This window comes from Candoia aspera, chromosome 2 (genome assembly GCF_035149785.1).
Source record: "Candoia aspera isolate rCanAsp1 chromosome 2, rCanAsp1.hap2, whole genome shotgun sequence".
NCBI classification, from domain to species: Eukaryota; Metazoa; Chordata; class Lepidosauria; order Squamata; family Boidae; genus Candoia; species Candoia aspera.
In genome coordinates this window covers 104,679,110-104,701,754 of record NC_086154.1, presented here as the reverse complement: position 1 = coordinate 104,701,754, position 22,645 = coordinate 104,679,110, and the positions used below count along the sequence as shown (strand labels likewise).

Genomic DNA, 22,645 nt, shown 5'->3' with positions numbered 1-22,645 from the left:
CTGCACTGCCAGTTAGGACTTGTTCCTACTCTTTTTCTCAGCTGCAAAGCTTATTGGGCAAGTAACTGAGCCCATCTCCTACTTAGAAGGGTTTGTAAATAAGCTGTGATAACAGATTCTATCATAGAAAGGAAGACTTTTTCCCTGCCCGAATAACTTCTCCTTAAAAGAGTAGGCTTGCCTAAGATTCACTGACAAAATAGCAGTGGAGGCAGATGAGGTGGTTTCCAGTCCAATCTTCCTTTTTACAGCAATGAACCTGGCTGTCTTCCTTGTGAATGTAAGGTGAATATAAAAATATAATCCGTTCTGAGCTCTTTGGATAGGATACAGAAGAAATCAAAGCACTCCTGAATGGAAACGGAGCAGCGCATACTGTAAGACTTGACATGACAAAATAACGTTACAACCCAAGCTCAATGTGACATCACAGGATTCTTTTAATAAGTACAGCAGTGCTGGTCACAGAGGTAAGGCAGTGTATTTATTTACAATGTGATTTATTTTAATTTTTTTTTTGTAGTTTAACAGCATCCTTTTAAATAAGGATAAAGCTGTCATTAAAGTTCTGTACCGCACAACAGCGTAGCACCTAAAACTATTCTGGATTCAAGTGCTATTTAAAAAGTCTCATTGGAATGGCTTCTAACTTCTTTGCATATTAACATTAAAAGCTAAAGGAAAATAAGCATGTGAAAGGACTATTCCGGCTACTAGCGCGCTGTGAACATTTGTACAATCAAAAACCCATGCGTTAAATAGTGACCTTACAAACAGGTAACATTTTTAACATGCAGCAGCTGTTACTTTTTCCCTCTTTCAGCCTCTGAAGTTAGTCATCTTAACGAGGCCACAGTTTTACAGATACTGAGGTCTGCAGAGTTCTTCTGCTAATCTTCCTCTGTGACGATACTGATGGCACACAGTCCTTTATATGCTGACATGATTTCCAAACAAATGCTGCCTCCAGTAATCTTGATACTAAGTACACTCATTTGGTAAACATAATGATTTTTAGGTTCCAATCCTAACTTTTACAAGCTTCAGGAAATAGTAAAGACAAATACAATTTTTTTTCCTCCTTCGTTACCCCCTCCCCCCACAGAACCTTCTGAATTCTGTGCCTAGATTTATGAGAAAAACAAGAACAGTAATAGATTTACTAATATTGCAAAATAGCTAGCAAACATGCTCCTCCTCTTCATCTGCAGATTCACAGGCTTCCTCTAAAATGGGGGTCGCCAACCCCTGGGAACTGGGCCGCACAGCAGGAGGTGAGCGGTGGGTGAACGAGCGAATTTACAGCCTGAGCGTTTACAGCCGCTCCCCATCGCTTGCATTACTGCCTGAGCTCCGCCTCCTGTCAGAGAAAGCAAGCCCATTGGCTGCTATCTCCAAACTGCTCAAAGAAAAAATAAAAGGTCGGGAAAAAGAGGAAGCGCTCGAATCATCCCGAAACCATCCTGTCCCCACCGGTCCGTGGAAAAATTGTCTTCCGCAAAACCGGTCCCTGGTGCCAAAAAGGTTGGGAACCGCTGCTCTAAAATATCCTAAATGGGGTTTTCCAGCTCATCGCAAGATGGGACTTGCCAGAAAATCTGGAAAAGATTTCTTCCTTTCCTCTTTACTCTTCCTCTTCTTGTAAGTCTGACAGGAGGAATAAACCAGAAATTCTGGCTTCAATCCTGGCTTCTTATAATTTGCATACCAGGAACGGTAGCTTAATCAGTCAAAACACAAAGCTAGATAGCAATCTAGATCTTGATGTTTGTTTAGCACTTAACCCAGTGTTTATTCTGAGGTTTTGTTTTGAGGTTCAGTGTAATGATGAACCAGAAATGTACTAAAAAAGTGAAAGTAAATTCTCCTTCATTTGATGTTCACATTGGAGGAAGCCTTTGTGAACCCATACAAATCAAATCAAATTGTTTTTACGGTCATAGACCAGCATAGTTTGTGAACCCAGCATTTTTCATGAACACCTCCTTGAATGTATTTGTAATACTGAATTATAGATTAGCATTCCATGCAAATTGCCCCTCTCTACATGATTCAGATTAGATTTTAAGTATGGAATGGCTTTGTTTTGTTAACTCGTTTTACAATTATTTAATAGACAGATACAATTATTTTAAATATTCCCCTGATTTCTTTTTGCTTTTTCCATTTGCCTTGACAATCTATCACTATGCATCTGTTCTGGCACTGTATAATTTGGTACTATCAAATAATTAGTGCTGATTCTTTAAGAAGTTTATATATATATTTTTAAAAAGTTATGACATACGTAATAGCATCAAGATTAAAACACTGTTTTAACTACAAATTTTACACATTTATGTACCATGTTGTCCCATCTCCACCTACATAGCTATTAGTAGTGGAAGCACACTCAAGAGGACACCACCCCATCTGTCACAAAAATGCTGTATCCTATCCTATCCTGCTCAATTATGGAAAATTGGTGAGAAATCTGCCCAGAACTTACAGCAGAAGTTACTGGATTCTAGTAAGAGAGGCCAATCAAAGACCTTCTAGTAAGGGTTGGATTGGGTTTTCTGATAACTGTACTTCTATACAAATATCACCTATTGCTTGAACTATAGTAAACTTACAGTTCAGGAACAGATCAGAAGGTTAATTGGGGAAAGAGGCTTTATTTACTTTATTTTCAAAGTTTATTCTTTGAAGCATGAAGCACTAAGCCAGTAGCTAATGTCTTATTGGCTTAACAGGAGCCACTGTGCTGCCATCTGAAGAGTTAAAAGATCAGCCAGAAAGAAGAGATGGCCAGCCATGACTGTGTTTGGAAATCATTGTATGTTGTTCACTCAGTATGAATACTGTAATTCCATGCATTGCATGTGCCTCATTTTGTGGAGGTGTGGTTAGTTTTTCCTACCAGAGAATCCATGTAACAACAGGAGTGCTGTGACAAATATTTTCACTCAAGAAATGAGCAAGTCTTTTGCATTGTTGAAGCACATATAGCTGCCTATTACACCTATTTTTCAAAAGGCTCCAGCAGTGATGTCTTATCAGTTCACTTGGTTTGTATCTACTTGCTTTTGAAAAAGTAGTATCTAACTCCTCTGCTCTGTGACCAAAATAAAGAACATAAGAAATACCCTTGTTTCTACAAGATTCTACAGAGAAATGCATGGGATTGTGCTGTTTGAGTGGCAATTATCTAGCTTTTGTTTGGGTTTAAGACTGATTTTTGAGGTATTCTTGAGACTTTTAAGCCTGTCTCATGGCATTACAAGTCAGCTGATTGCTTGATTTGAAACAAAATGACGTTTAGGAAAGACTCTGAATTTTACATCAAGAGGGTTAGTGACAGACATAAAATAAAATTTACCATCACAAAAGATAAAATCATATGAAGGGGGTACGTCTGTGTGGATTAGAGCCAAATTATCTGGATCTAAAGTTCCATCTGGAGTTGCTTCATTACTTCCATCATTTTCAACAATATAATGCAATTATTGGACAAGATTGAATGTACTCATCTTTACCTTATGTTTTGTTTCTTACACGTAATCATTCTGTACATGGTCTATTAACAAAAACCAGATAGGAAAAGGATACCTTCAACTTGCTAAAATGAATAATGTATAGTGAGACAAAAAGATAGATACTGGTCAGAAAGTATATTGTTACAGGGAATAAAACATACAACAATTATTTTGAAGGAAAATTATGAATTCAATAGCTCAAATTGAATTTCAGTGGAACATTTATGACTAGGATAGAAGACAGCCAAGTGTGTTGATGCTAAAGTGGTTTTTCCCTACAAAAATACTCTTGTTCTCAAATAGCTTCAAGTATATTTGGAGTAATGGATGAGAAGAGTTCTTTTCCTTGGAGGTTGGAAAAAAGGATTTTCACTAAAGATAAGTATGGAAAGTTTTTTTTTCCTGCTTTTCTATCAATTTTGACAACTACTGCTTGGTTTTAAAAATGTTGCTTATGGTGAATGCTGAAGTAAGATGCATCCACTTTCTTATTCCAGGGACTCTGGATTACTTGGAAATTTTGCATAAGTGCAAAGAACACTGTTTTTGGTTTGCTTGTATTTTTATTAGATTTAAAGCCTTTGGTCCTGAAAACTTATTGCTCCCTAGCTGGGGTTCAGTCTAATTAGCCTAGTCTTGTCCTAGCCTTTTTTTTTAAATCCGTCTTACCCTTTTCTAGGTTTTGCCCTATTGACACATGTGAGCATTCCAGGGATAGCTCAGTGATGCTGCATGCAGATTTATTGTGCCAGATCACATTTACAGACTAATGTGTCATTGTCCAACATACGCACTTTAATTTCTGAGTTGAAATAGCAAAGCTTATAGGCCATGGTGCTTAGAAAGTAAGTCTAGTCCTAGTTCATCTTTCTCCTCCTAATGTGTACATGCTAATACAAATTGATAGCTTTCAGTGCACAACATTATTTAACACTGCTTTAAACTCTGCAATTGATTCAAATGGCCTTTGCCTATTTTGCTACCTTTGCCAAATAAAGTATGTATGAGATACGCAAACCAGTATCTCCATGGTTAGGAATATTCAGTGGGTTTATTGACAATGGTTTCTCTTGCTGAGATCCCGCCCAAAATCCCAGTTTTTCTTATTAAATACCAGAAATCTTCACAATTTTAGCTAAAGATGCATATCTTTCTCTCTCTCTACATATTCATATATATCATTTGTAAGCCTAGGAATTAAAAATGTCACCTTGTCAAAGGGAAGAGAAGGAACTGGCATAGGAACTTGTACTTATTCTTTACTACTGCCCCCAAAACTGCCTCTCCCTGCAGAAATGGCACCCTCAGTCCGGCTGGATTCTAGACAGGGCAGAGGCAAAGCTAGGATGGAGTCATCCAGGGGTATCTGCAGGATGTGGTCAAAAAAGTTAAGATGGCTCCTCCAGCTTTTTTTATCTGTGTCTGCCTTTTTTTGACTACACCTGGTAAATACCCTTGGGGCCACCATTCCCAGTCTATCCAGTTGATAGAGGTGGCAGAGCAGCAACTTTGCATATGTCTCAGGCATTGGAGAGACACTGGGTGGGAGCATGGAGTACTGCACCTGAGCTGAAAAGACTTTAAATATATATATATATATATAAAAGTGGGATTGCTCTTTCCATTTGGTGCTGATGTTATTACACTGAACTAAGTTTGCTGACTTATAGACAGATAGTTGGAGCAGGCTGCTATAGCTGGGCTGAAAAATTCCAAAGCCCCCTAAGATGGCAGCACATTTCTCCATGTGCCCTCCAGCTAAATAGTGGCAGTCTGGAGTGCTGCAACTCAGATATGGTAGCCCTATCATGGAACTTCTCTACAATCTGTTTTTCTTTCCTATCTAAGATAAGGAGTTATCTTAATTATGTAGATAGGGAAACTATTAGCAGATATTCAAGAAGAGTTGCTGAGGAAATGATCTAAATAAAGTGCTTTAAAATCATCCCAGAAGGTTTAAAAAAAAAAAAAACTTTTTCTTTTCACTTGTTTATTTGGTGAATTAGTTTTGTACCTTTTTCATTCTCAGTTGTTATTATTTATTAGATTTGTAGCCTGCTGTTTACACAGAAGCTCAATATGGCAGGATACTTAATGCTAGCACTCCTTTGTATTTTTCCCCCACAGCAACAATCCTGTGAGGTCATTTGGGTTGAGAGAGAGCGATGGTCCAAAGTCACTCAGGGAGCATCCATGGCTGAGGGTGGAGTAGAACCTGGGTCTCCTCACTCCTAGCCCAGCACCTTAACCCCTGGGCCACATTGGCTGTCTTATTTACGTTGAGAATAAATCACATTATTGAACTTATGATTATTACGGTATTGTGTTATTATGAACTTATGTTATTGAATTACTTATCAATTGGTTCTACAAATCCATAGGAATTTCTTAAAATGATGCTTCCTTAAATATTTCTTCCATATATTATCCATCATTGCCTATTTATATATTTGCTTTTATTTATTTATGAATCAATACTTAAATTAAAACATTAAATTAACAAGATATATTTAGTACCAAATTGTTAAAGGAAATACCATTACCAAAAACATTTTAGTCTTTCAAAGGAAAGCGGTAATTGTTTGACCACTTTTTTAATTAAATAGAAAAAAAAAGTATGCTTGGCAGACAGCTAAAATGGTGAGTAAAAGTTTACGTGACAGAGGAGCAACAATATTTAAAGAATATATATGGAACTATTAAGACTGTGCAACATATGCTACGATGCATGCTTTGAATTTCAAGGGATGTAGAATGAAGCAGGACGAGATACGCAAGACTCCCCTTTTTGGAACAGAAAATTGGAGTAACTTGATTTTAAAAGTTTAGGAAAAATACTGAAGTATAAATTTCCACAGCTGGTCTGGCTAGCTGATCCTGTAGTTTAACAATGTAATTGATTTGAAAAACCAACTGGAGACTTTTAAATGACCTAATAGCCCTAATAGCCAGTATCCATTTACCAGAGAATAAGGATAACTGAAATCAAGTGAAGTCCTAGTGATAGAAGACATATACAGGGAGAAATAATCAGAGAACTTGCAGCTTAGTTTAAAGTTGATTCTGAAAGATACTAATGTCTTCTGAATTATTTGTTTATAAAAATGCAGGACACCCATGTGCCCAGTTATTCAATCCTAGAGATGTTTTAACATTTTTTCCAGTTTTCAACTGATGTGGACAATTATGAAGAAGTTCTGAGAACAAAACTACAAAATCTTGAATGCAGGGAAATTTGCATTCAATATTTTTGCATTAACAAAAATAAGAAAATTTAAGGAAATAATGGAAGATAAAGTTTTCATTCATGGGAAGCTGTCCTGGTTTGGGTTGGCACATGATAGAAAGCTGTCATTATCCTCCAAACTTAATTTATATTTAAAGCTATTATTGAGAGATATTAAATGTAATCTAGAGATTAAGGATTAAGAAAGTAATTTTTTCTGGTTACACAAATTATATCAGATACACAGATCCTTCTTTGGAAGAAATACTGAATGTACTAATGAATTTGTCCTGTCATAGGCAATAAATGGAACATTACCTAAACTAAATTATTGTCACTGAAGTCTAAGCAAGAAAGTATCAACAGTGATTAAAACAGATTTTCCAGTCAAGGTTTTTCCCCCTCCCTTTCTTACTCTCTTAAAGATTTATAAAAGTTAAATTAAATTAAAATGAAGTGGGAATTAAAAGGAACAAGAAATGGATGAATGTCAAAACAAAAGCTATAGCTTATTAAGGACTGCCATAGTTCAATCAGTACTTCACCAAATACATTTACATTTTTATAGCATATCCATATTGAAAAATAGTAATAAAGAGAGATTGTAAAGTTCTATTACAGTGTTTTATGCAAAAGTGACAAATAGCAAGATTTCTAAACCGTAAGAAGGCAGCGAGCAGTGGTTTGATATTGCCTGATTTCTGGTGGTCCTCGGCATAGAAATGTCATGGAGTGGGAAGAGAGTCCATATTGGAGGAACTGCTACTTTGAAGATGTCGGCCAGGACAGAAAATGAGATGGGGAAGAGGAAAATGTTGGAATCCTTTGGAACCAAATCAGCAGAACTGACACACACACACACTACAGCAAAGTAATGGTGTGTGATCCAAAGGTTTTGGTTGATTTTGGATAAATATAGCGGACATGTGTCTCAATCAAATTTGTTTGCTACCTCTTGCCCTTAATTCAGAGATTGCTAAATATGAATATCCTGCAATCTTTGCCTGCTGGCGCCAGGTATAATAAAATTTTAAATTAAAATTTTAAACTTTAAGGTTGGTTTGAAGGAGCGCTTATAAACAACGCCTTTCACTAAGCATTGGAGAAAAAATTGTTTATTGAGAGGGGTTTTTTGGAGCTGTTTTTACTAACTAGTGAAAAGCAAAAACACAACTTCAGGGTTCTCTTTCCAAAACTAGCTATCAAGTCTTCTGAAGCTGTGGACAATCCACTATCTTACAACCTTGACGGCAGCAAGATTGTTCTCTTAGAAATCTTAGGTAATGAATCCTAGGAATGATGCCTGCAGCAAGTCAATGGTTATTAATAATTATGCGGTATTAATACAACAGCTTTGGATCCAGATAAAACTGAAAGGAACTCCATTTGCAGACTGCAGCTTTCCTGACTTTATTCCCCTACTTGATACTAACCCACAGAGAAGTATTTTTGTGGGTTGATGGATCCCCTAGAATGGCAACAGATATGAAACTTAGGAAGTTGCAGTAGACTGAAGAAATCAGAGAAATTCAGCACAGCTGCTTTTCCACTTAAGTAGAACACTTCCTGGCTTAGGCAGTTCATAGACCTCTCAGAGAAAAATGAATTAAAATGTGGAAACAAGAACAACAAAATGTAATAGCTCAGACTGAAATTGTACTGGTGATATACTTGTTCCACACCAAGCAATTTCTGGTCTTAAGATAGCTTTTCATTAATTTTACTTTAGATTCCTATGCTTTTAGTATTGTTTCAAGGAGCTGTGGTACCAAAAGGCAAGGAGATTGTTGTTGCTTTTCCCCCATAGTGGCAGCAAAAATAATATATGCAAATATTTCAAAAGGAAAGACACTGAAGCAAGAGGACAATACAATAAACATTGGGACTTACTGAATAAACTTATTTGGTACATTCGTACAACATATGGCTACCCAGTACAAAGAGATCTGAAGAATAATGGAGATTTCTGAACATCAAAATAAAGGTTTTATCTTCCCCATCTTCTCCATTTTATAAATAGTGATTATTGCTCATGGTAAATTTATTTTTGATGATCTGATTATGGATATTTGGAATTTCTACACTAATGGTCATGGACAATATTTATATTCAGAATATCAATTGTTTAAAGATTTTGAATGATGGATTAATAATGGTTATGTGCTAATCTGTTATAACCTTTTATGTATCTCAAATTATATACATACATATATATGTTTATATTTTAATTTAATAAAAAAATAAAAAATGAGATAAGTACTTATTAAAGGAGGAATGTACCTTTAAAGCAGAAAATTGATGAGGCCATGGAGGCTCCCCTCCAACTTACACTCAATTAAAGACCTCTTATTTCTACACTTGCTTCTTTTTCCATTTTGAAATCCTTTCCAAGAAGAGTGCCCACCACAAAATAAGTCATGTTACTTCAGCTCTGCTGCATGTGTCTTTAAAACAAAACAACAGGAATAAATAAACGTAAAACAGAGAGAGAAAAATATTCAGGGAAATGCTGGAAGATTATTTCAGTTTTGAAAAAAGATAGTAAAAGGTTGCTGATCTGTTGATGCTTCTGAGCAAGATGACTTGGAGAAAAACAACAACAGTAAAACTGTTCATATATATGATAAGCATGAAGGGCAAAGGTTCCCTAGGAGCAGTGTATGGAATCTACAAATACGCCCATAACGGAGTCATATAGTTAGATAAGCCTGTTAGGGCTAATACTGACAGGTTTGGGCAACGTACAGTTGTCTTGCATAGACAATCTCCCCTGGAAGAGGTTGGAATTGATGAGTAGCTATTGCTCAGCTACATTTCCTGGGGCTGGCTTTGCTTATAAAGGGGAGGAAGAAACTTGTGTTAGAGATGAAGGATTGTTTGTTTTGAGTGTAGCAGGGAGAGGAAATAATTATTTGGTGAATCCACTGATGGTGAAAAGATAAATTACGCCCTGGGAAAAGTGACTCCAGTTCTTTTCTTTCTCTCTCGATGATTCCAGAGCATGCTGAAATAGTCTTTTAAATCTTTCCACAGAAATTACTTGTGGTTGGTTGCCTCCTCATTTTTAAAGCTTGCTTTGATCACCACTGTTGTAAGTGCAGATCCATAGTGCTGTTCAAGTTGAGATCAGTAACATCTAAGAAATCAATGTTAAAGATGCTGGGCCCTGTTGTGGTAAGGGAACCAAAACCATTGGCTGAGCTTGGTGGCGTGAGGTCCAGCCATTCCATTGTTTCCCAGGGAGACTCTGTGAAGCTCATGTGCAAACCAGATCCTTCACCAGATGAGGGAGACAACTGAGTCTCCATGGGCGAGAGGGGAGTTGGCAGGATCTCGTGGGGTGAGACTAGTTCATCGGCAGCCTTGTTAGAAAATCCTTCCATTGTGCCATCAAAGTGAGGTTCCTCAGTACCCAATTTCAGGAGGGTGACTTCACTTGACCGCCCAAGAGGACTGTGGGAATTTAACAAGATTTCCAAATGACTATTGCTGCTAGAGCAGCGTTCAAAGGAGAGCTGATTTGAGGTGTTTTGCTCAAATGATGTGGATGCCTTTAGTAGCAAGGGTGTTCCAGAAGTCCCTGAAGACACTGTTATCTGAGGTACCTTCTGAAGACAAGGGCGGTCCTCTTTAGCATTTGCAGGCATTTCTGTTTGCAAACCAAATATGATAAGTCAAGAGCAAACCACTTTTGGTCTACTTCCAATTTTAAGTGAGTACACTTCTGCTCGTGCAACAGGACTTCCCAACAGCATCTGCCATTGCAATGACACATTCCAACCTTTTGTTTTGGCTGAATAAAACCTTACTTGATGCTATGCTAGCTCAAATAGTTACAGAAGGGATGGTGAGAGGAACATGAAGATCATATAAAATGCCTGCAATTGAAAGTAGTGATGAAGTTGTGTTAATACAAGACAAAGTTGTTATAAGTGGTGCTGTAATGCCTGTCTACTATCAACAAAAAAGCTGATGTAAAGAATGATTAGAATAAGGACTGATCATACAGGTACGTGTACACGTGCTTGAGCATGCAAAGGATAAGAGATTGTTAAAGCATTATAAATTAGGCATGAAGGCAGGAAAGTTGTGTACTGTACATGATGCACTGGAAGCTAGGGAGGAAAAGCATTTACAAAGGTGGGATTGTGGAGTCTAGTATTTTGTGGGTTCTCTCCCAAAATGCCTGCCACTGAGAGAGAGGCTTGTACATTCACATTGAGAGAGGCTTGCACATTCACATCATAGCTGACATGGTGAGCATCACAAAATGCTCATAACAGAAGGCAAACAAAAGAAAACGCTTCCTGTCCTCCCCACACAATGCTCCCACCCACAGTGCCTTGCCTGTTTTAGGGCTGTTTTCCTTTGGGGCACACTTCCAAGCAAAGTACTGGGCTGCAGTTACCCACCTTTTTTAATTCTCTTAAGAAAATCTATGGGTCCTGCACAATATGCCCACTTCTTTCAGTTTTTTTAAAAATAATTCTTTTAAAAAATCAGGTGCTCTAGAGTAGGGAGCCTGTTGTGCACCAAAGGAAGAACCAGAAGACACATGGGTCCCCTTTGCATGACTGCCTGTTTTAGATCTTCAGAGAGCTTGGTGGCTCTTTCTTTGTCCTTTGTAGCATCTACAAATAAACTGCCAGCCTTTGCCTAGTCAGTTTGTTTTCTTCCCTGACTTTATTCAGCATTATTTTCATTCTTGCATTCAGATTTTCAATTTTGCCTGGACTATTTTTATTGCTACTGTGCAGGTTCCTTGTGTTTCTAATGATGTTTTGGGTGTCACTGATTTCAAATCCCCTTATTCAATTTTGGAAAGGCAAGATACAAATTGACAGGATAAACCACAAGAGTTTCTATGGCCAATTCCTGGGAGTTGCTGACAGCAGCTAAGCATCCAGAATGGCTTCTTTCTTCTTAAATAATCACTTCTTGTAACTGTGGCAAAAAGCAGCAGTCTTCTATAATGAGCAGTGGCCATGGCTATGGCTGTAACTAGTAGGCAGAAGCTGGGTGTGCTTGGACTGAGTACTGCTTAGAATAATTAACTAGGCAGCAGCTATTTTAGGCATTGCTTCAGGAAGTGGACAGAATCCACTATGGATTGCAGTCCCCAAACCTGATAAGCACAGAATATCTGCTGTGGGTAGCCTGAAGTTTTAATCCTGTTTTGCTAAATTAGAACCAAGAGCCTCATTCTAGTGGCACCACCTACCTCCAGTTTCAATAAGCACATCTAACAGTTCATCCATCTGCTGACTTTGAGTCATTTGCTGCAGCAAGAAAAGAAGCATAAGAAAATGGGAAGTGAGGATTGGACCACATATTATTATTATTATTATTATTATTGCATAAAAATCACTCTTAAGTGATAGAAATACCATGGTTCTGTAGTGTTTGCACTGACACTTAAAAAGCTCAATCCAGTCTGATGTGACAAGGTAACTCCTCAAAAATGTCAGCAGTTTTTGGTGCACAGAGAGCACAGATGAGCAACCTGTGACCCCAAGGCTGCAGGTGGTTCCCCATGTTTGCAGGCCTTGGAGCCACAACTGACCATAACTGCTAAAAACTGGCAGCACCATTTTGACTTGGGGACCATGTGAACAAAAAGGGTTAAAAAATAAGGAACTCCTCCAAACACCAGGGGCACCAGTATGTCTGATTTGGTCTCACCCTCCCTATAACCCTCACCCAACCCTATGAGTTCTAAAATGTTGCTCCCCTAAATATTGCCCACCTGACCCAGTGGTTAACATGCCGTAATGTGCATTATTTTATGTCCCATTTTTCAAGGATGAAACTGGAATGAAAACCTCTCAGGGGTTTACTGAGATATTCAACCTCATCCTTATCATATTTACTAAGAAGTAAATTCCACCAGATTTATAGTGCTTACTTGGTTGGGTTTGTAACCTCTCGGAAGGAAGGAAGGAAGGAAGGAAGGAAGGAAGGAAGGAAGGAAGGAAGGAAGGAAGGAAGGAAGGAAGGAAGGAAGGAAGGAAGGAAGGAAATGTCTACATGACTCAAGTAAATGCAATCCAGTGCTGTTTTCACTGCTAATAAAAAGTTGGCTTAATTCTTTCTTTTGTATTTTATTTTAATTCTGTAAACTGCAATGTCACACTATGACAAGGTGGACAAAAAAAATCAGCTCGATAGCTAGATAACAGTGTAAGAGCCAGAGGTTTGGAAGCCATATGAAATAAGGCGGCTTGAAGGACTACAAAGGAATGAATCCAATAGTCTGTACTTCATTGACCAAATAAATTAAAGCTAGTTATCTTTTAACTCCAGAGGAAGAATCACTTTTCCTGTAGTAAACTCCCTGCTGGCCCAGACTGAATTGGTGTAACTTCAGCATGTTACAGCAATACACAGCATCTCAGATCCTTCAAGTTTATCTTTCATTGAATTTTTTTTTTCCTGGACCACATAGATCAGAGGTTCTAAACCTGGGATTTATGGATACCTAAGAGTCCATGGTTGGATTTCAAAGAGTCTGTTACCTTGAATGGGAAAAAATTACAATTTTATTTTCACTAACCTCTAACTGAAATTTAGTTTTTCATTCAATAATGTATGTAGGCAACAAAGTAATTTATGGTCTTTAGACTCCAAAAATGATTGTTAACTTCAAGAACTCTCACTAGCTAAAATTATTAAAACCTAAAAAGGAGTATTCTTTTATTAATGTAATGAATTAATAAAGAAGGACATATATTGCTATATGACATCCATAGGTTTCACCAGACTCTTAAAAAGGTTAAGAACCCCTGAAACAGACTGTGTTTTCTGCTGAAATCTGCAAGAGGCTTTCATCCACAAAACTGCACAATAGTAAAAACCATCTGTAGTCAAGCACAGCCCTAAAAATACCACCCTGGACCATTACCTGTTTCACAGCATCAGCATAAGGTGGAGGCTGTTTTCCCTCTGGGAGAGCAGCACTGGATTTACAAAAGCTGGCAGACAGAATGGAATACTTTGGGCCCCCTTGTGTCGGCACCTACATGGAAGCAAAACCAACTACAGGAATCCATTCGAATCCTGTGCTCCTCTGCAGCTGCATCCAAAGTCCTCTAAGCTAAAACTTCTTGCATATGGGTGTAAATCAGTAGCTCAATGCAACCCCAAAGCAAGAAAAAAATGAACCCAGCTGTTGCTGAAAATAGTTTTGCCACACTGATACGGTCCCACTGAAGTGATGCAAAGGAAACTCTGCTTAGTTCTCACCCTCACATAATCCATAAAACCAACTCCATTTCCAAATGATCCATGGAAGACATTCAATAATGCGGGTCTACTCAGCACTGAGACAGTGCCTGGAACCCATCTCACCAGTTTAAAAATATCTGCACTGGCTCCCAATTTATTTTCAGTTTGAATTCAGAGTGCCATGTTTGCATTTTAAAGCCCCAAACAACCTGGGATCTGGCTATCTTGAGAGGTTCTGTATATAGTTGTCCAAGTATTACAAGTATATCTAAGCGGCTGTTTCTTTACATCCAACATCACTGGAAATAGTGATGGTGCTTATGGTACCCTGACTAGAACTCTTCCTCCAGGTATACTTCCTGCTCAGTCCTTTTAAAACAAGACTCTTATTACTGGATAGCCTGTACTGACTATTTTAAGGCTGATGAGTAAAATGACAAGAGGAAAATATATGTACTTCCTTACCAGAGCTGTGCACAAATGGCGGCTAGGTTGTGGAGAACTGCTGCGACCTTCACCCTGATGGCTAGGAGACATGGAGAGAAGGTAATGGCTGTTTGGGGAGGGCGGAAGGCTGATATGTTGAGGACTCTTTGCTGCCTCTAGTGGAGAATGCTGAGGAGAGCACTGTGGGCTTAGGAATGTGGAGGACAGTATGCCATTTTGTCCAGAAGGTTCCATGCAATGGCTATTTACAAGATGAGGCATCTGAGGTGTCCCACAGTTACTCAATGCCTCAGAGTTGCTAGCCTTACCTTTCAAGGCAGCTTGCTTAGAGGCAAATGGGCAGCTGGACACAGTGTTCTCTTGCTTGACTGGAAAACCAAACACACGTGCTGGGGGCTGCTTCTCTTCCAGTCCATGGCTTCTTTTGCGCTTCTGGAGCTGCATTCTCAGCTCTTCCACTTGCCTCTGCTCTTGCTGCAATTTCCAAGTCAGCTCATTGATGACTTTCTGCTTTTCCACCAGCATTTTGTCTTTCTCCGTGTCAACCCTTTCAACATCATGCTGGATGCCAGCTCCGTTAATGCTTCCCACCAGGTTCTCCTCACAACCACCTTGCACAGGTGAAGGGTGCAAGATGAACTGTGGGGAAGACATTGGTCCTTCATTGAAACTGTCTGGCAAGGAACCATTCACTGAAAGGTCAGAGGAAGCTGGAGAGATGGGTGGAGTAGAACTAGTGCTGCCAAAATGGTAAAAGCCATTGGATAACAGACTGGTAGAAGACTGTGATGGATAGCTGGACAGAGAGCTTGTTGGAGTGACTGGGAAAGTGACAGTGGTTATTTCATTGAAAGAAGCCACTGAATTCCCACTGCACTCTTGAAAGGGTCTAAGACGTTCCATCAAGGCTGTTTTTGTACCTGATACAGGAAGTCCCCTTATTCGGAGTTGCTGTCTTAATTCTGACACCTGTGATAAAATGGTTTAGTTAGTGTCAACATAATTTTTTACATTATTGCATGTTTATTGTTGAAAAAGAAACTTTTAATCAAACTGTTTTAGCCAAACAAAAGCTAAATCATTTGTTCTGACAAAGAGGTCTTGTTATAATCTAGACTTCAGAGAAACTGCTATTAACTCTAAATTGGGATACTTTGTACACCATTGTCATTTCTAATGGACTTCTATAACCTTGGAATTATATGAAATTCTCAATATCCTAATCATAAATGAGTAATGAGTCTGAATCAAGACTGAATGCCTTTGTTGTACAATTTTTTGTCTAAATTCAGCCTGTGTGATTATTCATATATGTCAGATTTTGTTAGAACAGGATTCCAATCATACTGGACAATGCAGAGTTTCTAGATATATATCAACTGATTTATCTAAAAACAAATCAGAGTGTGGATCACAGAAGTCATGTGAAGGTGATTTAGCTCAGATAGCCAGAATTCAGATGGGTTCAATGACTCTAAGGCTATGAAAGATCCAGAGTCAAAATCAGGTGCATCTTTTCCTGTAGTCACATAAAGATACGGTGTCTTTAAGTAGTTGCTTACATGTGACCTGCATGCCCATGTCTGTGCCAAATCCACATCATTATACGGTCCTAATTGTCACCTAACTAGCATCTTAGATCAGGCACAAAATCAACCATTTGTCAACTATTGCATGTTGAAGGGTTGCAATTTTAATTTTGAAAGTAACAGTAGCTTTAACTAGGTGTTGTACTAATTGGGAAGACTCACACAAATTGGTTAAATTGCTAGGGTTAGTGAACACCACATTTGCAAGACTGAGCTCACATAATGCATCAAGCTGTCATGGCTTAGCACAGCAGTGTGTAACGATTAAAGGGTCAGGGATCCCAGTTCAGCTTTCTCCCCTTTTCAAGAGCCTCAGAAGGTAATCTCAAAGGACAGTGAAAATGTTTGTCCCTCTTTTTGCAGTTTTTAGGGTGGGATGAAGGCCACTGGGAACAGTCAAAACGATCCCAAGTCGACTTTAAGCCCACACCCCAATAGCTCAAAACTTGCATCTGGAGGGGGTAAGGGTGAGAAGGAAATGGGTTACCTCTCGGAAGCTTCCAAGTCCACTCCTACACTTTAAACCTGTAGATGGTGAGCAGGAGGGGGCCCCTATCCAGGGGGGAAAACGCATGTGTAGTTTAGAGGCTTTGAACTGTCCTTCAAAGAAACTCAGAGAAGACCCACCTTGAGTTTTGGGGTTTATCTGTCTGGGTTTCCCACACTCCTTCAGTTTGGTAGGATATTCTATCTACTATAGCAGTTAATAAACACTAGAGACAATATCCTTGTCTCAGTGTGTTTTTTTGTTTAAGTCAGGACAAAACCCCGGGGAAAAAAATCCCACACAAGGACCAAAATTGACTCCCAATATGATAATTTTGGAGGTTGCCCCTTAGAGTGGGGATGGCCTCTCTAACAAGACATTAACAGTCCCCTGATGGGAGGGGATGGGCGGGGACAAATTCAATTAATTAATTAATTAATTTTAAAAAAATCCTTACTGCCATTTTGCCACCCTATTTCAGCAACATGACTTGGGGTACTTGTGAGAGTATTGGGGTGGGGGGTGCAGATGATGTCTGTTGGCTGTGGGTTACATGCCTGTGATTTAGCACTCTGGTATGTACAATAAGTCACAGTTTATGGTTTAGCCTTTGTGCAAACCCATTCCATTGTGACTGATTCAATAAATCATGATCAAACAAGCTATAACCTGCCATGTCTTCTAACACAGTTACACCTAACTTGACACATAAGACTCACTTTCAGGTCATCCAGATTGGATGGGAGAGGACCTGGTTTGAGAGAAGAAATGCAAGATGGCCCAGAAAAGGTTCCCTTCACTGGAGAAAGAGGGTTATTGGTGACTGTCGCAGGGGAAGAGCTTGAGATTTTAGGCATTTGCTCATTTGGTTGCCTAAAAAAACAGAAGCAAAATTTATTACTGTGATTCCCTGTTTTGTTTTTAATATCAGTGTCAGTTGTCAATGTGCCAATTTTTATCATGTATTCACCATCATTTTTCAGAGATTTCAGTACAGAATGATAGCACTTTTGCAGAATTTCAAAATGAGAGATGCTAGGAAGGCCTTGGCCCGGTACAGTCTTGTAGTGCTCACATGAAAAGTCTTATTTCAAGGTCTTCAAGTTCAAGAAGGATCCCTAGTTTAGCAGCCCACCTCCTAAGCCCCAAACTCTTCCCATTTCCCCTAGCAAGGGCAGCAAAACAAATTAGATATGTATCGACCCTTTGTTCCCAGAGCACAAGCTGCTCCCACAGCTGACTCAGTAGGAATATTTGAAACACGCAAGTCTAATATTTAAAGGCACCTAGTTAGCTGCATCATCAAACTGTGGCACAAAATCATAGGTCGGTAACTAAACAGGTTGCCTGGGAAGACAGGAAGCATTTCCATGAGCGACTCACTTCAGTTGAGAGGAATGTGACCCAGGGTAATTGAACTGCTGTGGATGCCGATGCTGCTGTTGCTGGCTAAGGATCTGGAGCTGCAGGAAGAGCTGCTGTTGTTGCAGAAGCCTGGCGTAGGCTGAGTCCATGGGAGGAGGGGACTTCTCAGCTTTCTGGTCTGGTGGAATGTACTGGTGATACTTCAGCTTCTTCACTTTGGGCTTCATCTCCTTAGGTTTTTTGTGGCGATTCTTGCCATCGCTTGAGGATTTTGACTGTTCGTTCCGCAAAAAAACAGTTCCGAAATGTCGGTTAGAACCCAGAGCTTTCAACAGCCTCTCAATTTTGACCAGCCCATCTAATAACCCAATTCTTACCAAATCTGAAATCTCTGTGAGGATTGCCACTGATTTTCAGGGCCCTCAGAAGCCTCTGGTCTTCAAAATGATGGGTGAGAAACATAAGAGGGACCTTGCCAAAAGTCACTCTTCCCCCTTTGTGTGCAGCTCGGAGTATAAAACAACTGGCACCAGTTTTGAAGACCATGCTCACATGGCATTGGTGCACAGTCCTTTCAAACATTCTGAACTTCCACCTGCTGCCATTTAAAAAGACATGGAAAATAACCCAATTCAAAATGGCACAGGACCCTTGTATTTTGGTGCAGGTATTTCGCATAACATTTCAAAATCAAAGTACCCTTAAATAGCCAAAGCTGAGCTTTCTAATTTAAATCCATCACCCTCATGAACGAGAGCAGGGCAAAAAGGATGCATCTATACAGCACTAATTGCAATTCTGCCTTTTTGATTAATTCACTTAATTATGTAAAATTGCCATAGAACCCATATTTGTGTATTTGTGTGCAGTTTTTTTTTTTTTTTTAGAAAGATTCCAGTTATTCTTAAAACCTACATTTGGTCTTCCAGAGCAGCACTAGTTATGATCTAGTTACCCCCCCTTTTTTTTTGCCTAAATTGTGAAAGGTAATATCATACCTTTACAGATGTAGTAATAGGGATAGGAGGTGTCTGCTCCCCATTTAGCTGTTTTGGACTTTCCGGCTGGCTATTTTGCAGAGATGATGAATCAGCCATATCGTTTTCAGAACTATGGGAATGACCCTGAAACCAGAAAACCACTGAAAATACATGTGGCAATTATGCCATCAATGGGGATAGTTTCATGACGCTTAGTGCAAGCAGGCAATTTACAAAAGCATATATAAATAAGCTACACTAGTTGGATTGACAACTGGTTATTTTGGCTTTGTCCCATTCTTCCTTATAATAAGGGCTGAATCTACATGTTATCTCATCTTCTTGAGAGGTCACTTCCATTTGGTGATTCTCCATGCAGCATATCACATGGATTGTGTGTCAGTTTACAAACTCTCTGTACAATTAGGAAGACTCCCATGATGAGTCATGGCAAAAGCAGCCTTCTGTCAAAATGAGGATGTAAGTAGAGTAGCCTGAAGCTCAGGTAGATAGAAGATATGCATGACAAGCTGCGAGAGTGATGAGCTAAAGTCTGGCCATCTTTTAGTTTTCACATGCATAGGTAAATCCAGGCTGCCAAGTGATAAATAGAAACTCTTCTGTAATATGCAATTCACATATACAGGTGTATGTACAAACAACAGTTTTTGGTTTTCACCACAATCAATTATCTTTTGCAGGTGACTCTGGAAACCCTGTTATACTGTTCCTATATCACTAAGACCAATCACATTTATTGGGCTGGTGTTATTAAGAAACCAAATGGATGATCGTTGGGCTCCCTGCCATAAGTGCTTGGAAAATGGAGATGCCCTATGCCAAGTACACTGTGTAACAAAGCTGTTGGAATGAACAAGAGCAGCCCTAGCCAAGAATATGTCATGCTCAGTGGCTTGGGATCCTTTGCAGGACACCTCCATGTTTTATGTAACCACCAAAGGCTGACCTTATAGATGACTTCCTCCATAGGCTACAGCTCCCTTAGAGAATATTGACATGTACTGCATCTTTTCACCCATACCTTGATTGTATTCTGCCCTAGAAGGAATACATTATTCCTCTTCTGAAGTTTAGAATCAATTAGCTAATTCTGAATGCTATTTTAGAATGAAGGCAAATTACAAAAATATATAGCAATGGGGCTGATGAGAAGTATCCTTACTATACAGGTTGTAGTGTATCTTTTTTCCCAGACCAGACCTAGAGAGTAGTGATGGGAAGAATGGCTGATTCTACCACTTTTACACAGCTTTGGCTGTGCACTGCACCAAATGCAGGTAATATCTCCTTTGAGTTAAGCTCTACTCTTGGTGACTTCATGGACATTTCTGTGTAGTTTTCCTAGCAGCAATATGGTAGTAGTTTGTCACTGCCTTTTTCCAGGATGTTTTTCCACTTCCTAGTCATCAACATCCCTGACATCCCCCGGTAGTCTCCCATTTGAATATTAACCAGATCTTTCCTTACCTTTTTGTGATCAGCCAAGACTAAGTTGAGATGACTGGCCACTAATTCAGAAAAATGGGCCAAACAACTCACGTAAGAAGAGGTAATACAATATACAATCTAATTAATCCTCTCAGTGATCTGGTAAATCAAACGGGATTTTGGTTCACCTTCTACTGAGTGAGTCAAATCCCAAACTGTGGTGTGATTGAACATAATTCCCACAGCTTTCTGCAGTCTATCCTCCAAATTGCAGTAGCTGATAGAAATATCTAAGAAAGTATCTAAGAACAGCTTTGCTACATCAGATCAAAGGACTTTTTAGTCCAGCTAGTACAAGTAAGTGTCATTCTGACAAGTAATCCAAGATAGACTTGTGTTGCATAACATGATAGTCTGCTAACAACCCTGAATACTTAGCTAAACAGAAACTCTGGCAGTACAGCTAAAATTCAAATATGAAAGATGAATATTTGACTGAGTACATGCTAGAACCTGTATACCAAAAATAGAGCAAAGCAAAATTATAGAAGTCATATATCAATCTAACAGACTACAGTACCTTGCAACTGTTATATACTCTACAGTTATATACTCTTCATGGAACTTTCTTCTGAGCACACCTATTTAATTTGGGGCTTTTAGGCTCAGAGAAAGTAGAAATCTGGAGCTATAAATGACAGTTCATCCTCATGCTAAATAGAAGAGGGAGAAATATTGCCTGCTGCTTGCACACCTTGCATACTAAAACATATAATAAATAACAAAACAATGAAATTAGCATTATGACCATAGTGACTACATTTTCAAAGAGATGAGAGAGAGGAAACTCAAGGAAGTGTAATGGAAAGTAAATAACGTATTACTAACTTAGACGTTTCTGCACGGTGATCCTAACCATGTGGTAGACTGATCATCTCAAGGCTCTGTCATTGCAGAGAAAGGGAAAGTGATCATCCCTCTAGACTCATTACGCTGCCAAGGCCTATAATGTCCCATGTCATCAGCACTATGGCAGGGTACAAAGCTGTCTACAGATTGGGGCAAACAATCCCCAGCTCACTTTGTGTTAAGCCAGATATGATCCAGTTATTTCCCCAAATTTGGAAAGAATTCTGATAATTTTCTGAGCTATGTTTGGGCCCCTGAAGACTTGTTCAAATGTACCCACCCATCTTAGACAACAGCAAGAGTCCTTTGTTTGTTGGATTCTGGTCTTTTTCTATCTCAGAGTTTTCATTTTAAAACAGCCCTTCAGCACAACAAGAGCAAAGTTCCCCCCATTTTACCTAGACACTCCCTTTAAAAGCTGTCTCTGGGGGCAAGAGGTAAGAGATTTTTCTCACACAAGACCGCTGGGGCCAAAGATGATTGCAAAAGAATGACTTTGTTTACAGAGGCATGATACATTCTTGAGAGGAGCACTTCAAAACAGATTCTAAGCTATGAAGTCTCTCTGACTCAAAGGTTAACTATTATTGAACCTTCAAACCTCATTTTCTCACCAGCTCCCCATATTTTTCTGCTTCCAGACAAACCTAAGAATAACACTCCTGAAAGGTGTTTTTTTTTTAAAAAAGAACAACCTGTTGTTATTTAATAGATTAGACTTGAACCATCTGCACCAAGTATTATTTTTACCTGAGTTGTCCCAGACACTGAAGGAAATGTTGCTTCAGATATTTTGATTCGTGCTGCCAATTCTGTGGATCCCTGAGAATCTTCACTTTTAACCTGCTCTGGGGACATCCCATCATTGCTGCTATCTTCTTCAAAAGCAAAGGCATCTGAAGATTTAGTGAAGTTTCCCTGGGTACCTAGACAGATAGATGGACTCAGTGATGGATGATAGTGACTCTATTGTGAATGACAGTGAGCATCCAACGAATTTGCAAGAAAGAAAATTTGCAACTGAACAATTTTCATACTTGAGATTATACACAGCATCAACAGAGGCCACTGATTATTCGATTATTCGGGGCGGGGGGTAATGTCCCATTTTAAAAATGAGGACCACAAAACTGGGAATAACAGGAACTTGAGTCTATGGGAATTGAGGGGTTAGGTTCCAGAGCCTTTAGTTGTCATCTTCCTTCCATACAGCGTGTCCTTTCTTGTCCTTCCATTGAGGTCATCTGCACAACATACTTCTTGGCAGATCTCACTGAGTCAGGTCTGTTGCAAGGCTCCACATGGCTTCCCAAGGAAGCTATCCTTCTTTTTTGGAGTGACTTGCTTGATGGAAGGAGTAGCTACAATTGTCTCACATGACTTGCACAGGCTTTTCCACTAAATGCAGTCCTTGTGATCTCAGTAGGGGGCTTCTTGATGATGCAGGTAGT

The 22,645-nt window shown here is 39.2% G+C and overlaps 1 protein-coding gene across 2 annotated transcripts in view; it reads right to left on the bottom strand.

Annotated features, from left to right (window-relative positions):
* Positions 1-5,480: 5,480 nt before the first annotated feature.
* The window catches only part of MYOCD (myocardin), a 38,847-nt gene continuing 21,682 nt past the window's right edge, over positions 5,481-22,645 (bottom strand). For both annotated transcript variants that reach the window (XM_063292694.1, XM_063292695.1), the window contains exons 6-13: positions 21,945-22,120; positions 18,855-18,980; positions 17,875-18,131; positions 17,211-17,364; positions 14,434-15,384; positions 13,646-13,759; positions 11,966-12,023; positions 5,481-10,393 (exon numbers count right to left, since the gene is read on the bottom strand). In XM_063292694.1, coding sequence (XP_063148764.1) covers positions 9,825-10,393; positions 11,966-12,023; positions 13,646-13,759; positions 14,434-15,384; positions 17,211-17,364; positions 17,875-18,131; positions 18,855-18,980; positions 21,945-22,120 — 2,405 coding nt within the window. In that variant the 3' untranslated portion in view covers positions 5,481-9,824. The remainder of the gene's footprint in view (positions 10,394-11,965; positions 12,024-13,645; positions 13,760-14,433; positions 15,385-17,210; positions 17,365-17,874; positions 18,132-18,854; positions 18,981-21,944; positions 22,121-22,645) is intronic.